The sequence below is a fragment of the Ovis canadensis genome, chromosome 2 (assembly GCF_042477335.2).
Source record: "Ovis canadensis isolate MfBH-ARS-UI-01 breed Bighorn chromosome 2, ARS-UI_OviCan_v2, whole genome shotgun sequence".
Lineage (NCBI taxonomy): Eukaryota > Metazoa > Chordata > Mammalia > Artiodactyla > Bovidae > Ovis > Ovis canadensis.
The window spans coordinates 132,855,533-132,875,317 of NC_091246.1; the positions used below are offsets into that span (position 1 = coordinate 132,855,533).

General features: G+C 36.1%; 1 protein-coding gene across 1 annotated transcript in view; it reads left to right on the top strand.

The window, feature by feature from the left end:
* The window catches only part of PDE1A (phosphodiesterase 1A), a 294,992-nt gene that overhangs the window by 163,533 nt on the left and 111,674 nt on the right, over nt 1–19,785 (top strand). The window contains exon 2 of the mRNA XM_069577054.1: nt 9,530–9,643. Coding sequence (XP_069433155.1) covers nt 9,530–9,643 — 114 coding nt within the window. The remainder of the gene's footprint in view (nt 1–9,529; nt 9,644–19,785) is intronic.

A 19,785-nucleotide genomic window follows, 5' to 3' on the forward strand; every position in this document is an offset into this window, starting at 1 on the left:
TGTTCTTTCTCCTTGTACCTCTTCTATGTTTTCGGTCTGTTTATGTTATGTTAGTGATGTTTCAGGAGTGAACAGTAATAAAGGCATTTTTTAAGTCCATCAGGCTGTACTGCAAACCACAATTCTTCTTTTGTCTATTTCTTTCCTTTAAATAAAAGAAAAAAAGATGATATCGCACATTCTCTGACCCAGCTAGCATCAGCCAACCCCCATAAATACTCCTTTCCAGAATCAGGCTCCTCCTGTGTGAGGGTGGCAATTTAGTCCCATGGTTCTCCTGCATCTCCTGTGAAGCATCTGGTCCTCAGCGTTATGTGCAGTTTCCATGGGCAGAGCTCACTCTAAAGCTGATCACTACAGAAAACTGGAAGTAACCCTCCATTTAGGGTGTTGCTTCTCTCCAGGAATACCAGGAAAAAGTGAATGCAAGTTGAGTGAGCCCCCACTGACTTTAAAGCCCTATAGTCTTTCCAACATTACAGTAGGATTATGTTGAAAGTCTCTGGTATGAGAGGATGGTGCTGTAGGGAGTGTGGTAGAAGTTAGGTAAAAAGATTGACACAGTAAAAACAGGTGATTTGCGGAGTAACTAATAAAAAGAATATTTAAAGTTGTTATACCCATGTAGGGAACTACCAGGATAACACAGTACCTCTGGGCTGATAACATTAGACTACAGGGATGTGTTATACTTGGAAAGAGACAGAGAGATTGAGAGGGGACTCTGGAGAGGGTTGTTTGACAAATGACCTTATGTGGTGGGTGCCTCTCCAGGGAGGAGCAAAGAATAACAGGGCCTTCACGCCTCCCTTCCTCCTGTTTCCTGAAACCAAATCCAAAGTCTGCTGAGGTCTCGGCATTCTCCCCCTCAGGGTAAGGAGCAGGGCAGAGCCCAGTAGATGGATCTGGAGGGGCAAGTGAAAGACATTTAACACAGAGAGGCCAGTGAGCTCAGTGCTAAGCATGTGTTTTCCAAGGTCCAAGAGAATGACGTAAAATGTTAAATGGCCCTTCAGTGGGTCTGCTATGTGTGCACCCTATCTTTAACCTTTCTTCCCTGGTTTAAATAAATTATTAGTAGTAGGTGAGAGTCACTACTTTTTCTTCATCAGAACAAATAGATTTAAATATATGTATAAAATATAAACATACTTATATTTATCTACTTAATATATAAATATATCTACTGTGTAAAACTTCTAAGGCAGGAATCCCTTAGAAGAAAAGGAGTAGCCATCATGGTCAACAAAAGAGTCTGAAATGCAGTACTTGCATGCAATCTCAAAAACGACAGAGTGATCTCTGTTCATTTCCAAGGCAAACCACTCAATATCACAGTTATCCAAGTCTATGCCCTAACCATTAATGCTGAAGAAGCTGAAGTTGAATGGGTCTATGAAGACCTACAAGATCTTTTAGAACTAACACCCAAAAAAGATGTCCTTTACATTATAGGGCATTGGAATGCAAAAGTAGGAAGTCAAGAAACACCTGGCATAACAGGCAAATTTGGCCTTGGAGTACAGAATAAAGCAGGACAAAGACTAATAGAGTTTGGCCAAGAGAACACACTGGTCATAGGAAACACCCTCTTCCAACAACACAAGAGAAGACTCTACACATGGACATCACCAGATGGTCAACACCAAAATCAGATTGGTCATATTCTCTGCAGCCAAAGATAGAGAAGCTCTATACAGCCAGCAAAAAAAAAAAAAAAAAAAGACTGGGAGCTGACTGTGGCTCAGATCATGAACTCCTTATTGCCAAATTCAGACTGAAATTGAAGAAAGTAGGGAAAACCACTAGACCATTCAGGCATGAGCTAAATCAACTCCCTTATGACTATACAGTGAAAGTGAGAAATAGATTTAAGGGACTAGATCTGATAGATAGAGTGCCTGATGAACTATGGATAGAGGTTCGGGGCATTGTACATGAGACAGGGATCAAGACCATCCCCATGGAAAAGAAATGCAAAAAAGCAAAATGGCTGTCTGAGGAGGCCTTACAAATAGCTGTGAAAAGAAGAGAAGCAAAGAGCAAAGGAGAAAAGGAAAGATATAAGCATCTGAATGCAGAGTTCCAAAGAATAGCAAGAAGAGATAAGAAAGCCTTCTTCAGTGATCAATGCCAAGAAATATAATGGCAAAGACTAGAGATCTCTTCCAGAAAATTAGATATACCAAGGGAACATTTCATGCAAAGATGGGCTCAATAAAGGACAGAAATGGTATGGACCAAACAGAAGCAGAAGATATTAAGAAGAAGTGGCAAGAATACACAGAAGAACTATACAAAAAAAGATCTTCATGACCAAGATAATCACAATGGTGTGATCACTCACCTAGAGCTAGACATCCTGGAATGTGAAGTCCAATGGGCCTTAGGAAGCATCACTACGAAAAAAAATAGTGGAGGTAATGGAATTCCAGTGGAGCTATTTCAAATCCTGAAAGATGATGCTGTGAGAGTGCTACACTCAATATTCCAGCAAATTTGGAAAACTCAGTAGTGGCCACAGGACTGGAAAAGGTCAGTTTTCATTCCAATCCCAAAGAAAGGCAATGCCAAAGAATGCTCAAACTATTGCACAATTGCACTCATCTCACACACTAGTAAAGTAATGCTCAGAATTCTCCAAGCCAGGCTTCCGCAATATGTGAACCGTGAACTTCCTGATGTTCAAGCTGGTTCAAGGTTTTAGAAAAGGCAGAGGAACCAGAGATCAAATTGCCAACATCCACTGGATCATTGAAAAAGCAAGAGAGTTCCAGAAAAATATCTATTTTCTGCTTTATTGACTATGCCAAAGCCTTTGACTGTGTGAATCACAATAAACTGTGGAAAATTCTGAAAGAGATGAGAATACCAGACCACCTGACCTGCCTCTTGAGAAACCTATATGCAGGTCAGGAAGCAACAGTTAGAACTGGACATGGAACAACAGACTGGTTCCAAATAGGAAAAGGAGTATGTCAAGGCTGTATACTGTCACCCTGCTTATTTAACTTACATGCAGAGTACAGCATGAGAAATGCTGGGCTGGAAGGACAAGCTGAAATCAAGATTGCCAGGAGAAATATCAATAACCTCAGATATGCAGATGACACCACCCTTATGGCAGAAAGTGAAGAGGAACAGAAAAGCCTCTTGATGAAAGTGAAAGAGGAGAGTGAAAAAGTTGGCTTAAAGCTCAACATTCAGAAAACAAAGATCATGGCATCTGGTCCCATCACTTCATGGGAAAGAGATGAGGAAATAGTGGAAACTGTCAGACTTTAATTTTGGGGGCTCCAAAATCACTGCAAATGGTGATTGCAGCCATGAAATTAAAAGACGCTTACTCCCTGGAAGGAAAATTATGACCAACGTAGATAGCATATTCAAAAGCAGAGACATTACTTTGCCAACAAAGGTCCGTCTAGTCAAGGCTATGGTTTTTCCAGTGGTCATGTATGGATGTGAGAGTTGGACTGTGAAGAAAGCTGAGTGCCAAAGAATTGATGCTTTTGAACTGTGGTGTTGGAGAAGACTCTTGAGAGTCATTTGGACTGCAAGGAGATCCAACCAGTCCATTCTCAAGGATACCAGCCCTGGGATTTCTTTGGAAGGAATAATGCTAAAACTGAAACTCCAATACTTTGGCCACCTGATGCAAAGAGCTGGCTCATTAGAAAAGACTCTGATGCTGGGAAGGATTGGGAGCAGGAGGAGAAGGGGATGACAGAGGATGAGATGGTTGGATGGCATCACCGACCCAATGGAAAAGAGTTTGAGTGAACTCCGAGAGTTGGTGATGGACAGGGAGGCCTTGGCATGCTGCGATTCATGGGGTCGCAAAGAGTTGGACACGACAGAGTGACTGAACTGAACTGAACTGAACTGTATAAAAAATGGAGTTTACAAATATTTTATATTTTTACAAATATATATTTAAATATCTATATAGTCAATTATTTAAATATATTTAAAATATGTGTTTTTGCATATATATTTATTATACATAGTTTTTTTTTAAGTATGTAATTTTTAAAGAAAACCCTTGAGTTGATACAGCCCGTAGTAATACAGAAGTGTGACAGTAACCAGGTATAAATGATTGGTTCTCCCTTTAAAGTTAATATGATCTTATTGTTCTTTGCCTCTAAGGAGGAACAAAATTGATCTTGAAAGCATTTCTAACTATTCAAGTGTTTGCATCGCTGTACTTAAAAGGAATACTTCAAAATGTTGGGAACTATGCAGTGCCCATTTCTGTAATAAAACGTACTCTTGAAGTAAAGTGATAAATAGTTAACCCAAAATGTGATTTGGAAGAAAATGAAGAATAATTATATTTTTCTTTGCATTTAAAAATTCAATTTTCCATTCTATGTTCTCCACTTATTGGAGTCATTTTGCTTCTTTAAATGTAGAATGTAAATATATTTTAAAGGCTAATAATGTTTTCCATACAATAGTTCTCATTTTTTCAATGATACCAATTATTTTGGGAGTTATTTATTCTATAAAATAAAGATATCAAGGGATTTTACAACTATAACATTGGCCTTTGTGTGAAAAAAAGTATCTTAAAAAGACTTTCAATTTATAAGCCTTTCTTTCTCGACTAAGGTTAGAATTTAATTTCCTAAGCATTGACCGGCAGAATAGACAAGAAAACTTCATTATTTAACGGCTTCTTATCATCATTTTTTAATCATGTTAGAATTAGAGGCAAGCAGGACTTACTGAAAATGACATAGCAGCTTCTAGTTCTGGCAGTCCCAATTTGTGTGTCTTTGTGCGTTCCTGTGTGTGGCCATATTTTAATGATAATGTTAATATCATTATAGATATTCCTTTAGCATTACCTCTTCTGCTTCTTGGTATGGCATTCTTACAACCATATCCTTCTCTCTTTTGTATTTCAATTATGTAAAAAATAGGCACATTGATAAAAGGATGATTATTTTCAATTCTCTTTTAAGTTAAAATTATTAACATACACATCACTCATGCTTTACAGTGTTAGAGATATCCTAGGCATTTTTATCCTAGAATTAATGAAGACATGCATAGACACATGGGATTTTTCAGTATAATATCCTTATTATGTAAGTGGTTCTTTTGCACGATAGGGTTTTATAGCAATATCCTAGAAGCTAAGTTTAGAGTGTATGAAGCACTTGATTCTGAAAACTACATCATTTTACATTGTGTATTTTTTCATTTGGAAAACGGCAGTTCTATATTTGAATAAAAATACTCAATCATTTTCTACAGCTCAGTACTCTTTGTTCAAAAGTAGCAATTGCTTTTCTTCTGTGACTGCTTGATTGTATAACAGATCTAATCAATTATTTTCAAAGATGGTTTCTATTTTCATTGCTGTCTTCTTTTAAGTGTTCTGATCCTTATAAGGTGAGGAAGTAGTCCCATCAAAAAGCTAAGAACATCGAAACCTGTTCAGTACATAATATTCAGGCAGATTTTAAAAGTCTCATGAATTGTCAAAGATTAGTGCCTTTCTTCTTTTTTTTTTTTTTTAGTGCCTTTCTTTTTGAAGAAAAATCATTAACAGTTTAATGCTGCTTTAGAGTTTTTCCATGTCTTTGATATTACATATTAAAAATTTAAGTATTTTAATGGAATTGATTAAAAGTAAAGATATATAACAGAAGCATCTATTTTGCATATATCTATTTTCTATCTCATTATATATTTTATTTTATAATTTATAATTTGATAAGTATGAACATATGTATGCACCTATGAAACCATCACCACAATCAAGAAAATTAACATTTCCATTACCATCAAAATTTCCTCCAGCTCCTTTGTAATCTTTCCCTTCCTCTCTTCCTTGATCTCTACCTCCTAATTCCCAGGCAACCTCTGATCTTTTCCTGTCTCAATAAGAATAGATTGCATTTAAAAATTTTATACAAATTGAATCATACAGTATGCATATATCCCATATCACTCAGCATGGTCATTGTTCAGTCATTGTGTGTATCAACAGTTCATTCATTATATTGCTAAATAGAACTTTTTTGGATGGATATGGCCCAGTTTGTTTTCTCTTTACTTGTGGATGAATATTTGGGTTGCTTCCAGTTTGGGTCTATTACAAATAAAGCTGCTATGAACATTTATGTCCAAGTATTTGTAAAGACATATATTTATTCTTCTCTCCACCCAAAAATAGAACAGTTGAGTCATATGACAGATACGTGTTAACTTTTGGGGCAATTGTTTTCCAAACTGATTGTACTTATTTATATTCCCAGAAGTTGAGTGTGGTAGTTTATATTGCTTCACATCTTTGCCAGTATTTGGTATGATCAGTTATTTTAATTTTAGTCATTCTAATAAGTATGTGATTATATTTCATTATTGTTTTAATTTGAATTTTTCTGGGGACTACTGATTTTGAGCATCTTTTCATGTTTGCCATGAATATATCATTTTGGGTGGTACAAAAAAATAATTAACAGATTTTTTATTCAATTATTTATCTTATTATTGAGATTTGCAAGTTCTTAACATGTTTTATGAAAATCCTTTATCAGATATATGATGTACAAATATTTTCTCCCAGTCTGTGGCTGGAAGTTCTTAATACTGGTGAAATTCAGCTTTATTATTTCATTGCAGGTATATGTAAGACATCTTTGGCTTACCCAAGATCACAAAGATTTTCTCTGATGTTTTCTTCTATATTTATAGTTTTAGAATATCCATTTAGATCTGTGATGCAGGTATGGAACAAAGTTCCTTTTACACATGGATAATTCTAATTATCCAATATAACTTGTGAAGTTTATCCTTTTTCCTCTAAATTATCTTTTCATCTTTTCCCAAAATAAATTAACTATATATTTGTGGGTCTATTTTTAACTTTATAAATCTATTAATTTATCTATTGTATTATCTTGGTGCTAATAATACAGTGTATTGTGCCATTTATACTGTACTGACTACTGTAGCTTCAGAATGTCTTGAAAGCTTATGTCTTGAAGTAGTGTAAATTCCCCAACTTTGTTCTTTTTGTTAAATTTGACTATTCTAGCTCCTTAACTCAATGTGAATTTCAGAATCAGCATGTCAATATATACAAATAACAAGAGAGTCTTCCGGGGTATTTACTAGGGTTACATTGAATCTATAAATAAATTTTTGGAGAAATGACATGAGAACAATATTGAGTCTTTCAATCCATAAGCATGGGTGTATCTTTCATTTATTTAGATCTGCCGTTTTTCCTTTCAACAATGTTCTATAGTTCTCAGTGTATAGGGCTTGCACATACTTTGTCACATTTATGGCTAGGAATTTTACCTTTGCAGAACTATTGTAAATAGTATTGTTTTATATTTTAATTTCAGATTGTTCATTATTATTGTATAGTATGATATTGATTTTTGCATCTTTTTATATTGTAAACTTGTTAAAATCATTTATTACATTTTATCACTTTTAGTAACTCTTTGCTATATTTCCTCAGATTTGCTACTTTGACAATCACATTATCTGTGAACAAAGACAGTTTTATTTCTTTCCTTCCAATATAAATACCTTTTATTCTTGCCTTGTAGCTTTGGCTGAAAGAGCCAGTGCAATTATGAATATCTGTGGTGAGAGCAGAGCCTTGTTCCTGATTTTGGAAGGAAAGCGTGCAGTCATTTAGCATTATTTATGACATTAGCTAGATTTTTTAGACTTTTTCAGGTGAGGCAGCTCCCTTTTATCCCCAAAGTGCTAAGGATACATGAGTGGTATATTTTTAAGCTGTTTCCAAGTATGAAAGTTTTTCTTTTACTTTCTACACAAAAGGAAATTATACTAAGAACAATGTGTTTAGATTATAGAATTACAAAAATTCTCTAAAACACTATGTGTTGCTCCATTATATTATATTCAGTATTTTACACAAGCCTCAGAGCCAGGCTTAATTTTTCCTTTCTAAGTAACCTGTTTTAGTCATTGATTTTTATTTTGTTTTGCTGACTCTTGACAAACAAGACACTTATCGACACATGGAATTTATTTTGCAATGTTGTTGCCTGCTAATATTTTATTATACAAAAGTATGTGATACAAAAAGCAATTGTAGCTGCCTGGGTAAGAAGTTTTAAGCTAGGTATGGCTCTTTTCCGTGGAGAAATAAAGTTTCTTATGGATGAAGAAATGTAAAATACCATTGCTGAAATTTTTAACTTGTCTTGATACCCTAAACCTTGGTATTGGAAATCACTCAAAGTAAGTTTTCAGAGAATCTCTTACACAATCTTTAAGGCAGTGTTTCAAGGTAGATGTATTCCATTCTCTCTGAAATACCTTTTCTCAAGGAATTAAATTCTGTCTGCTGACAGGAAAATGGGTGAATTGTATTCACAATGCTTATTTGTAGTGTATAATGACTAAAGAACATGATTTCTTTTTCTTTTTAGTAAAGGGAAGTATCTTTAGAAACACTTGGTTTATAGTTAATGTATAGAAATTTCTAAAAGTATTAGAAAATTATTGAGGTAATTTGTACTATTTCACTCCCTGAGATATCTATTTCTGCCTAAAAAATTATTCCAAAATGTAGTGACTTAAAACAACAGTATTAATTACATCACAGTTTCTGAGTCAGAAATCCAGAAATGCTTTAAAATTTCTCAAACAGTTGTGATACATGATTCTATGGGCAAAAACATGAGAAAACATTTTGTAGTTTTGCCTCAACTGAAAAATCATTGCAATAAAAACACTCAGCTTGTATACATATATTTTTTTCTCTTCTTAATTATATTTTCTTGAATTGTTTGCCTTTTATTTTTGTTTCTACTGCTATAAACAGTGAATAATTGATACAATAGTGATCAAAGGAGCACCTGTTAAATATTTCTTAGTGCCAACTCTGAAGAAGAACAACAGCCATAGAACAAATTCTAGTATTAGGAATACTTTTATGAAAATACCTATATTGTTTGAATTTTCAGAAAAACTATGCTTGAAATATGGTGCATAAACCTGCAACCTATAGCCCTAATATTATTGAGCTGCTGCTGCTACTGCTGAGTCACTTCAGTCGTGTCCGACTCTGTGTGACCCCATAGACGGCAGCCCACCAGGCTTCCCCGTCCCTGGGATTCTCCAGGCAAGAACACTGGAGTGGGTTGCCATTTCCTTCTCCCATGCGTGAAAGTGAAAAGTGAAAGTAAAGTCGCTCAGTGGTGTCCAACTCTTAGTGATCCCATGGACTGCAGCCCACCAGGCTCCTCCGTCCATGGGATTTTCCAGGCAAGAGTACTGGAGTGGGTTGCCATTGCCTTCTCTGAATATTATTGAGAGGTGAATATAATTCCTGATAGTTGTTTAAGTGATAAAGATTGATCTTAATTATACCTCAAATATACCTGGAAATATTGCTATTTAATAACCTGGAAAGATAAGTTGAAAGTTTAACCCAATTTGTATATTTAATATTGACTCTTTTCCTTATAGTCATGATAAATCTCTTTCCTTTTCTTTTTTTGGCTACTTTTTGAAATAGACTAAGATGCTTAGTGAAGCAGCTGGAAAAAGGTGATGTTAACATCGTCGACTTGAAGAAGAATATCGAATATGCAGCATCTGTGTTGGAAGCAGTTTATATTGATGAAACAAGGTAAGTTTTAACCTCCTTGCTCTTTTAACATTTTTGCTTGTCTCCTTTTCTCCCCCTTTTTCTTGACCCTGCTTTCAGATCTTGGCTAAGAAACCCAAATCAAAATCTTATTAAAACATAAAATGTTCTTCTTGATGTAGCTATATTAAAAACTAAGATTCTTTCTTTTATAAAATACACATTTTAATCTAAATGCTTGAATAATACAAAACAGTCAGTCAATAAACTAATAAGCAAATTAAAGTCTCCTTTCCCCCTGCTCTCACAGTCCTTAGGCCCAGAGTTTTAAATATCAGAGATAGATGTAGGCTTACACTGATATTCACTGATGTAAGAATTTCCCTGTTATCTCAAGAGTTGAGTTCCTTCTGAGAAAATGGGTGTCACATGTCCATGTATTATCATGAGAGGTGTCTATCAGACACTGTATAAGGGCTTGCCAAGTGGCAGTCCCCCATGTGTATTTGATAATCACCTAAATTCCATCATCCAGCCTGATAATTGTTAATACCAGAGTGGTGAGGAGATTCAGAAATGGGAATTCATTTGAAGAGGATTGTTACCTTAGTTCTATGGCTTTCAATCAGGCCATTTGCTTTCAAGGTGTCATTGGGCAATTTCTGGAGACACTCTTGGTTTGGCTGATGGGGGCTAGCTACTGTTATAATAGGTAGAAGCCAAGAGTGCCACTAAACATCATAATATGCACAGGAAAATCCCCCACAACAAAGAATTCTCTAGCCCCAAATGTTACTACCATAGAGGTTAAGAAACCTTGGCCTAAAGGAGAACTGCAGAGGAATCCTGGTGAGAGAGAGACATGTACTTCCAGATGTTAGTACAAAAACGGTGTGGAGTTTTTCAAAGTCAAGGGGCAGGTGGAGGAGAGGTCTTTTGAAGGTATTGTCCAACAGATACAGATTTCAGAGGGTGAAAAACAGACTTCGTGGCGTGATTGTTGATATAAAAGACAGACTAGGAATCAAAAATTCAGCATAAATATCAGAGAACAATATACCTAGTTGGGGTAGGGTGTTGTCTCTGAAGGAAGCACAAAAGCTCCTCAGAAGAGAAAAAGTAACCAGCATTTGAATATTTGTCACACAGATGACAACAAACCCACCAGTCTTGTAAGACCCTTTGACCCCTGTCTTCCCCACCACATTGCTGAACAAGAAAAAGCTGCATAGTGAGTGGGATAGGGGACCAAACATGGAGGATGAATCCATCACACTTGTCTCCTCTGCAGGCATCTCTGCCTTGTCAGGCCTGAGCATGGGGCAGGTGAGACGTGTTAAATCAGATGTGAGATTGAGGTGTACTGGACTTACACACACACACACAATAATGTTATTTAATAGGTAATAAATTCACAAATCAAAAATCAAAACAATATAAAATGGTACCTTATGAAAGTCTTTATCCACCTGTTTCTTAGTCTACTCAAGTTCCCTAACTCATAAATTTCTTATGAATATTTTCAGTGATTTCTTACAAATTTTTATTTCATATTTTCCCTCTGGCTCTCATAGAAGATAACATACTATTCATAACTTTCATTTTGATTTTTCCCCTCAACAAGAAAGCCTGATCTTCCCATATCATATACCAACATTTAAATTTTAGGCCATAAGAAGTTTTACTGGTAACTGATAGAAAAGGATATGGTGAAGACCAGGCTACAGAGATTCTTATTCCCCAGAACAGAATTCCTCTGTTAGAGCACAAGTGTGAAGTCATAAATTGAGAGAAAAAATCACAGACACACTTTTAGAATGATTTTTAGTTAACTTTCACTGAATGTACATAAATGTATATAATTCTTATACATGAACAGAGATTCAGTGTGTAAATTTTTTTAAAAATCAAGTATTTTTCCTATAATTTTCTTGCTTTCATTTTTGTGTGTACTTTTTCTTATTTAGAAGTTGACTGAACTTAATTTAAAATTTCTTCAATCTGTCCTGGACATTTCATTTTTTATACTTATTTACAAAACTTATGAAATTTTGCCTTTAATAATTATTTGCAAATTTACAGTATTCATCTTGTAATGACATAATACTATCCAATTTGACAGAGTATTTTGTGCTTTATTTATTAATTTTTCCTTTATATTTCCTTTCCTAGAAAATTATGATTTCATAGATATTTTTAACTTAGTTCCCCAGGATCTTTAATTTGTTTAAACATATGTTATATTTCAAAGTATAGTTCCTTTTCATTTGAAACTTGCTCTTTTGTGGGAAGAAAAAAATGCTTCTCTGCTTCAGGATACAAATGTGGGGTTTTTTCATCTTTACAATACAACAAAACATCCTAGCTCTTAACAATACATTACTTCCAAATGTTTACTCAAATGACACAACACTTCTCACTCTTTTATTTTAATGCCTCAATGGCATCATGAATTTTAAATCGAGTTAATAATAACACCCTACGTATGTACCATCTTCCAAGAAGAGTTCATAGTTTCATTAACTTACAGTAGTCTCACCACAGTCCTGTATAGTTGGCAGGGTGATCATTACTTTCTGTATTTTACTAATGAAAGAACCAAAGCTCCTGAAGTAAACTGGTTTGCCAAAGGCCACAAACCTAGACTGGCAAAATTGGGACTAGTAAGTAAGGTATGACATCTTTCTTAGTGCTCTTCCCTCTATAACTGGCTCCTCTCAGAGTATTGTTATCAAGCAGGATGGTTTTCAATGAACCCTGAAAGATTTAGATGACAATGTGTAAAATATTCTGATAGTTAGATTGTAAATTCTAGAAAAATAGTCCATAATATTTATTACTAATAGGCTATTATTATAGCTATATGCCAAAAACTCCTCTAAGCACTTTAATGCACTATTTCATTTAATAATCATAGGAATTCTAATGAGATTAAAACTTATATTATTACCATTTTACATATGAGCAAAGAGAGTCACAGGAAAGTTAGATGGCTTATACAAGATAACACAGAGGATACTTTAAAGAGTGGAGTTAGGTCTTGGCAGGCTGACTCTAAAGGCTGGCTTTAAGCACAGTTCTCATCTGCATCCTGTTATTTACATCTGATAAGAGGGTGATTTTAGAGACTTCCTGGAGGTTTTGATGAAAGCTCACATGCTGTCAGGATTGTCAGGCCCATTGGTTTGTCGACTATGGTTACATCTTTTCTCAACTCTGCCTTCAACGTCGTTTGCTTGAAATTGCCTATAAGTAGAGTATTTATATTATAAAAATTGGCAAATGATACAAATCAGGAGTTTTGTTTTTTCCTGGTGAATATGTGGTTAACTATTTATCATCATACTACTGCTTATACCCAACATTACTTTGTATGTATCTTCTAAAACTAGTTTGATGTTTAAAATATCAGCTCAAGAAATTTTAGAGGAAAAAATACTTGATATGGCTTGATTTCCTATAGACTTAGTAAGACACAGGGCTTCCCTGATAGCTCAGTTGGTAAAGAATCCACCTGCTCTGCAGGAGACCCTGGTTTGATTCCTGGTCGGGAAGATGCCCTGGAGAAAGGATAGGCTAACCAATCCAGAAGTTTGGGGCTTCCCTTGTGGCTCAGCTGGTAAAGAATCCACCTGCAATGTTGGAGACCTGTGTTCAATCCCTGGGTTAGGAAGATTCCCTGGAGAAGGAAATGACTACCCACCCACTCTAGTATTCTTGCCTGGAGAATTCCATGTGCTGTATAGTCCATGGGGTCTCAAAGTGTCAGACACAACTGAGTAACTTTCCCTTTCACTTAGTAAGACACGGCAGCAAGCTGAGGATATTTTTTTGTTGCCATGTGCATATAATTTTTAAAACTGCATTTGCCTTAGGCATATTAGTAAAACAGAGATAATTGAATAAGCATTTAGTTTCTTTTAAACTTTAAAAATACTGATGACTTCTGAGATTTTTTATTAGAAAATTCTTTTTCTAGAAAAAAAATGTTTCAGTAAGTATTCAAGAGAGGCATTTGGAGGTGGCTGGACCACAAAAAAAGATTAAAACATGATAAAGCAGAAATTATGAATTGGTTTAAATCCCCCCTATACACACACATACATACATACCTTTTCCCACTAAGCTTTAACAACTGCAGGATTTCAGTTAAGAAGATAAATCAAAACACAAAATCTCTCTTAAAATATGATTTGAGTAGAAAAAATAAAAAAGCAATTTCTTATAGAATTAGAATTGTGACTTTCTTTCAGGAATTATAACACAATTCCCTAATGAATATGACTGTTGGTTTTTTGACAAAACACTTTCAAATGCAAATACCAGCATTTTATGATCATGCTTTCCGATGTATCACTAGAGGCTTTTGTTTTTCAAAGCTGCACAGTTAAAATCCAGAAACATGTGACCTACAAAAAGCTTCTGTTTGATTGTCCTTATTTAGATTTGGATATTGGCAGGAAAAGTAGCATCCTTGACCTCATAAATTGCTTTTCGTGAGGGTAGGCAGCTGGCTGGGAGATACACTTTAAATGATGGAAATTATGCTTATTAATACTGCCCTGCAATACAATTTGAGGAGGGCATGGCAACCCACTCCAGTATTCTTGCCTGGAGAATCCCATGGACAGAGGAGCCTGGCAGGTTATCGTCCATAGTTGCAAAGAGTCGGGCATGACTGAAGTGACTTAGCACACACACACAACAAAATTTATAACTTTATTTTCTTAATGTGAATCAATCTAAGTCTTACAATTACCACTGTTTGATTAGAGACTCCAAATTCAGAAAGAGTAGGTTGTTCAAAGTCGGGATGCTCCACTCAGTACTCTCTTAAGAGTTAAGCAAGTGACTTAACTTCCATATTTCTCAGCTTTATCTTTGTAGATTAACAATAATGACAGTGCTAATTGCACAGTTTTGCCTTGAGGATTAAGTGTAACACCATATCTGACAGAATAAAATTTAAATTATAAAGTTTAAATTGGGACTTCGTAAAAGTTAAATTGGGACTTCCCTGTAGCTCACATAGTAAAGAATCTGCCTGTAAGGCAGGAGATCCAAGTTCAATCCCTGGATTGGGAAGATCCTCTGGAGAAGGGAATGGCAATCCACTCCAGTATTCTTACCTAAAGAATCCCATGGACAGAAGAACCTGGAGGGCTACAGTCCATGGGGTCACAAAGAGTCTGACACCCCTGAGTGACTTACACCACTAAAAGTTAAATAATAACAACTTTTTGTTGTACTAATAAATGCAGAGACTTCTGGGTACATAACACAATAAGATATATAATTTATTTTAAAAAATCAAATCATTTATTTGCAGCAATTTTTGATCCCGAGAAATGAAGTCAGGTGGGCTTAAGTTACCAGGAAAAGAGAACGGAGTGCAAACTGATGGGAAACAAACCTTAATAGGATACTCATCTTGATTTTTTAAAAAAATCTTTAATTGACTCCTGTGTCTTACTACATCTAAATGTCCTTAATTTTGAGAGATTATCTTAGTGAGACTGCATAGATATCAATCAGTAATTGACGAAGTTAGTCTGCTAGAAATTAACTGGAATCCAGGGCACCTTGAAGTCTAAGTCCCTTGAAATCATCAGGTACTAGAATTTACTAAGGAATGTTCACTCATAACACGAATATCTACTGAGTATGTGAAGTGAATACCAGACACATCGCTCATCAGAATCCAGAGTACAACTGGGCAGATAGCTGGTCATTAGAAGCGAGTCAAGAACTGGGAAGATAAATAGAGGAACGAGGACTAATACTGGGAACAAGAAACAGGGATGTCTGGAGTGATTGAAAAACCCAAGCACACTGAAAGATTACAATAGGAAATACTAATTAGCAGCAGGAAATCATAACAAGAACATGGATATAAAATGGATAGAAACTGTAGAGTTAAGATCCCAAACCAGGTATGGTTGGAATTACTTAATATTAATACATTTAGTTCCCCAGCAAAACTCCCTATGCCTATTCTCAAAGACATGGCTTCTAACAAAAGGAATTAAGGTTAAAAAAAACACACGGGGGTCTGGAATGTGCTAGATATATGGACTCTAGAGCTCAGAAATATGGTGCCAGTTAGAGATGTGAATTTAGGGATTATAATCCAGGAGTCTCAGGGTTGTTTTTTTTTTCCTATAATCAGAATTCCTATGCTAATTCAATATGTTATGTGGGAACACACCATTTAAAGTTAGGAATGGAGCAACTTCAGAGGACGCTCAGGAAGTACAGACATAGAAGAAAGCATATCTGGAGAATCTGGAGTAGCAAAGCCAAGGTTGCTAAAAAGGGTAAATCAAAATGCCACAGAAGAACCACTGAATGCAGTTAGGAGGATCCTGATGCCTCTGAAATGGAGCTTCACAAAGATAAAAAGCCACCAGTCAGATTATGGTTAGAGGAATTGAAGTGGAATGTCTCTAGAAGAAAAAAGCGTAGATTATTTTTCAAGAATTTCCTAGCCTGTAGGAAAAAGCAGCGATATTTAATAGGAATGAATTTTTTCATGCTTTTTTTTAGAACAGAAACCTTCCATGAACCTTAAGATTAAAAAGAGATTCAGATTAAAGAGAAATAGTAATTATGGAAAGATTAGGTCAAGAAGTTATTCTTTGTAAGTTGGTGTAGCCACAGTGAAAAACAGTATGGAGATTCCTCAGAAAACCAAAAATAGAATAACTATATGATCCAGTAACCCCACCCTGGGCGTATATCCAGATAAAACTATAATTCAAAAAGGTGTAAGCACCCTTCTGTTAGCAGATACAACTGTTTATATATAAAATGCATGAAACCAGGTCCTACTGCATAGCATGGAGAACTATATTCATTATCCTATGATAAACTATGATGAAAAAAATATTTTAAAAGTGTGCTGTTGTTGTTTAGTTGCTAAGTCATGCCCAACTCTTTTGCGATCCCATGGACTCTTGCCCACCAGTCTCCTCTGTCCATAGCATTTCCCAAGCAAGAATACTGGAGTGGTTTGCCATGCCCTTCTCTAGGGGATTTTCCTGACCCAAGGATCAAACCCATGTCTCCTGCAATGGCAGGCGGATTCTTTACTGCTGAACCACCAAGGAAGCCTCCAGAAAGATGTACTGAATCACTGCTGTATTTGTTGTTGTTGTCCAGTTGCTTAGTTGTGTCTGACTCTTTGCGACCCCATGGACTGCAGCACACTAGTCTTCCCTGCCCTTCACCATCTCCCTGCCTTTACCATCTCCCGGAGCTTGCTCAAACTCATGTTCATTGAGTCAGTGTGTAGTAGTAATTAACACAACATTGTAAATCAACTGCTGCTGCTGCTGCTGCTAAGTCGCTTCAGTCGTGTCTGACTCTGTGCAACCCCATAGATGGCAGCCCACTGGGCTCGCCCGTCCCTGGGAGTCTCCAGGCAAGAACACTGGAGTGGGTTGCCATTTCCTTCTCCAACGCATGAAAGTGAAAAGTGAAAGTGAAGTCGCTCAGTCATGTCCGACTCTTCGCGACCACATGGACTGCAGCCTTTTTTACTTTAGTAAAAAAGAAGTTAGTCTTAAGTTTTCTTGGAAAGGAGACAAATAGCCAAGCATAGGTAGAAAATAAAGGTGAAGATGGAGCTAACTATAGCACATATCTAAGGGTCTTCAAATAAGCAAAACATGCATAGCCCAATAAAATCAAAAATGTTAGTAAGCATTGGTTTTAAACTCAGCGAGAGTAATAGTGCGGTAGTAATTTTGACAAAAATTATAGACCATGGACTCTAAAACTCAGAGATCAATATGATGTAGAGAGCGAACCCTGAGTGATTAATCACTACAACCTAGGTGTCATGATGGCACTGACTCCTGTGTAATCCTCAGACATTTATAGCCAGAGTAGGGAAGATGGAGAAAAGAAAAGAGCTGGACTAATGAACACCTTTCATTAACATTTCAAATACAGATAAAAGAAAAGCCAACAAAATTACCTTAAACAAATAAATTGCCTTAAACAAACAAAATTACCTTAAACAAACAAATTGCCAAAACACTGATGACTAGTGCTGACTATAAGCACTGGTGAATCAGGACAAAATGATATCAAGAGATAAATCTTTCTGTTTTGATTACTCTGGAATGACCTCTCTCTGATGCTTTGAGAGTAGCAAAACAAGACAGAGGTGATATGTCCAAGCTGTACATCCTCACAACCTTCAAATCCAGCAGAAATAAAAGAGGCGTTCTTTTCCAGCAGACACAGCTTTTCTGTTTCATTGGCTTTAGTTAGGTCATTCTCTTATCCCTCACACAATCGTGTCCAGAGGAACTGACTATACAAGTTCCCTGTAAAGCATCTTATGAGGCAGTTAAAAGGTGAATTTTATTTCAACCACATGCCTAGAATTGAGAATGGAAGAGAGTGCTTTACTAAACAACAGTAGCCACAGTAGCAGCAACAGCAATGCTCTCTCTAGAGTGAAACTAAAATGTTGTGATTACTACATGCACGTGGATCTGGATCAGAGTCTGTGTGGGATATTGAGTAACTCTTGTCCTAGATTTGCTCCTGCGACAAACCTTTGGGCAAGAGTATTTTTCCTCTAGTCAGTGGTTTTCTCACACAGAGATGACGTCACCAGTCCCTTTCTGTTCTCAAATTCTGCGGTTTTATCAATGGTCCCAAAGTCCCCTGAAAAGACCTGCTTATGCCTACAGTCACCAGGAGGGTGACAGAGCTTATTGTTTATCATATGCCTAGTGGGGGAGCATTTACAGATTTGAACTCTGGTGTTTTTCAGAGTTGTTTCCATTTGGAGGTGTCCCTAAGGAAATCAGTTTGAAGGGTATGTGCTAAGGCATTGCTGGAGTTCAGTGAACCATTAAAAGGCAATTTAATTTTCATGAATTCCATTTTTATGGTGTGAGTTGTAGGGAGGGGCGGCTGTTTGGAGTGCTGTGTTTGTAGGCTGTTCTCACCCTGTAGATGGAGTGTGAAAACCAGGCTTAGAAAAAGTTGCAATAACTTTTGGTTGATTTTCATGTTTTTTGCCATCTGTGATGTGTTACTTTCTGCAAACTTTCAAAAACAGCCTGACTAGTGAAAGGGGGAAAAAAAAATCTGACCAGATCTTTTGAGAGATGGCTGACATAAAAAGCTCCACATATTAGGTATGAGCTTACTATTGTGATATTTTGGGTCAATAAAATATAAATGAATACTATGAATATTTCCTGAATTTGAAAAAGATAAACTTTTTAATGTTATTCTTTTCTAATGATGATATTAATAACAAGATTATTTGACAGATAATTATATCCAAGGCAATACATTATGCAGTTTGCATATATGATTCCATGTCTCAAAAATTCTGTAATACATTATTTTCTGTAATATATTATTTTCATTATAAAGTTAAAATGTGAGACATAAAATGTAATTAAATTGCTTAGAGTCATATAAGTATTATGTGTCAGAGACAAGTTCAAACTGAGATGGAGATTACGAACATCTATTCTTTTCTTCCTTGGTAATAGAACCCTTTTTCTTTTTTCAATTATTCACTCTTCTCTGGAAAGCCAGTGATTCATGGGAGATCAGTCTTAACCCCAGGCTTAGGATGGGTGTATTCTAATTGATCCAAATCAGAAATTAGTCCTCAACTCTAACCAGCAAGTTTGGGCATGGACATGTGATATAATTTTGGCCAATGAGACAGATAGGGGTTCATCAAAAGATTTCCTCCCATGGAAAAGGAGTCCTTTGCTTCTGGGTATGATGCTTGAAAATGACACAACCACCTAGCTGCAAGGTTAGAGCGAAACCTATCACTAAAGTTGGCAGCACAGAAAGATGGAGGAAACCTGAGTCCTTGGTGATACTGTTGACTACTGATTATTTAAAAAATTCCTACTGGAGTCTCCCTATCTTCAACTTTCCTGTTAAGAAAAATAACAAATCCCCCAATTATTTAAGCCACTTTGGGTTAGGTTGGATGTCACTTGCTAGTGAGAGCATCCTTATAACCTAAATATCTCCCTTGCTCCAAAGCCCATGCTCTTAATCTTCAAACCTTGTCACCTTATCCTAATAATAAGTCCTAACATAAATGTGTTATGGATGGCATCATGGACTCGATGGACCTGAGTCTGAGTGAACTCCGGGAGGTGGTGATGGACAGGGAGGCCTGGCGT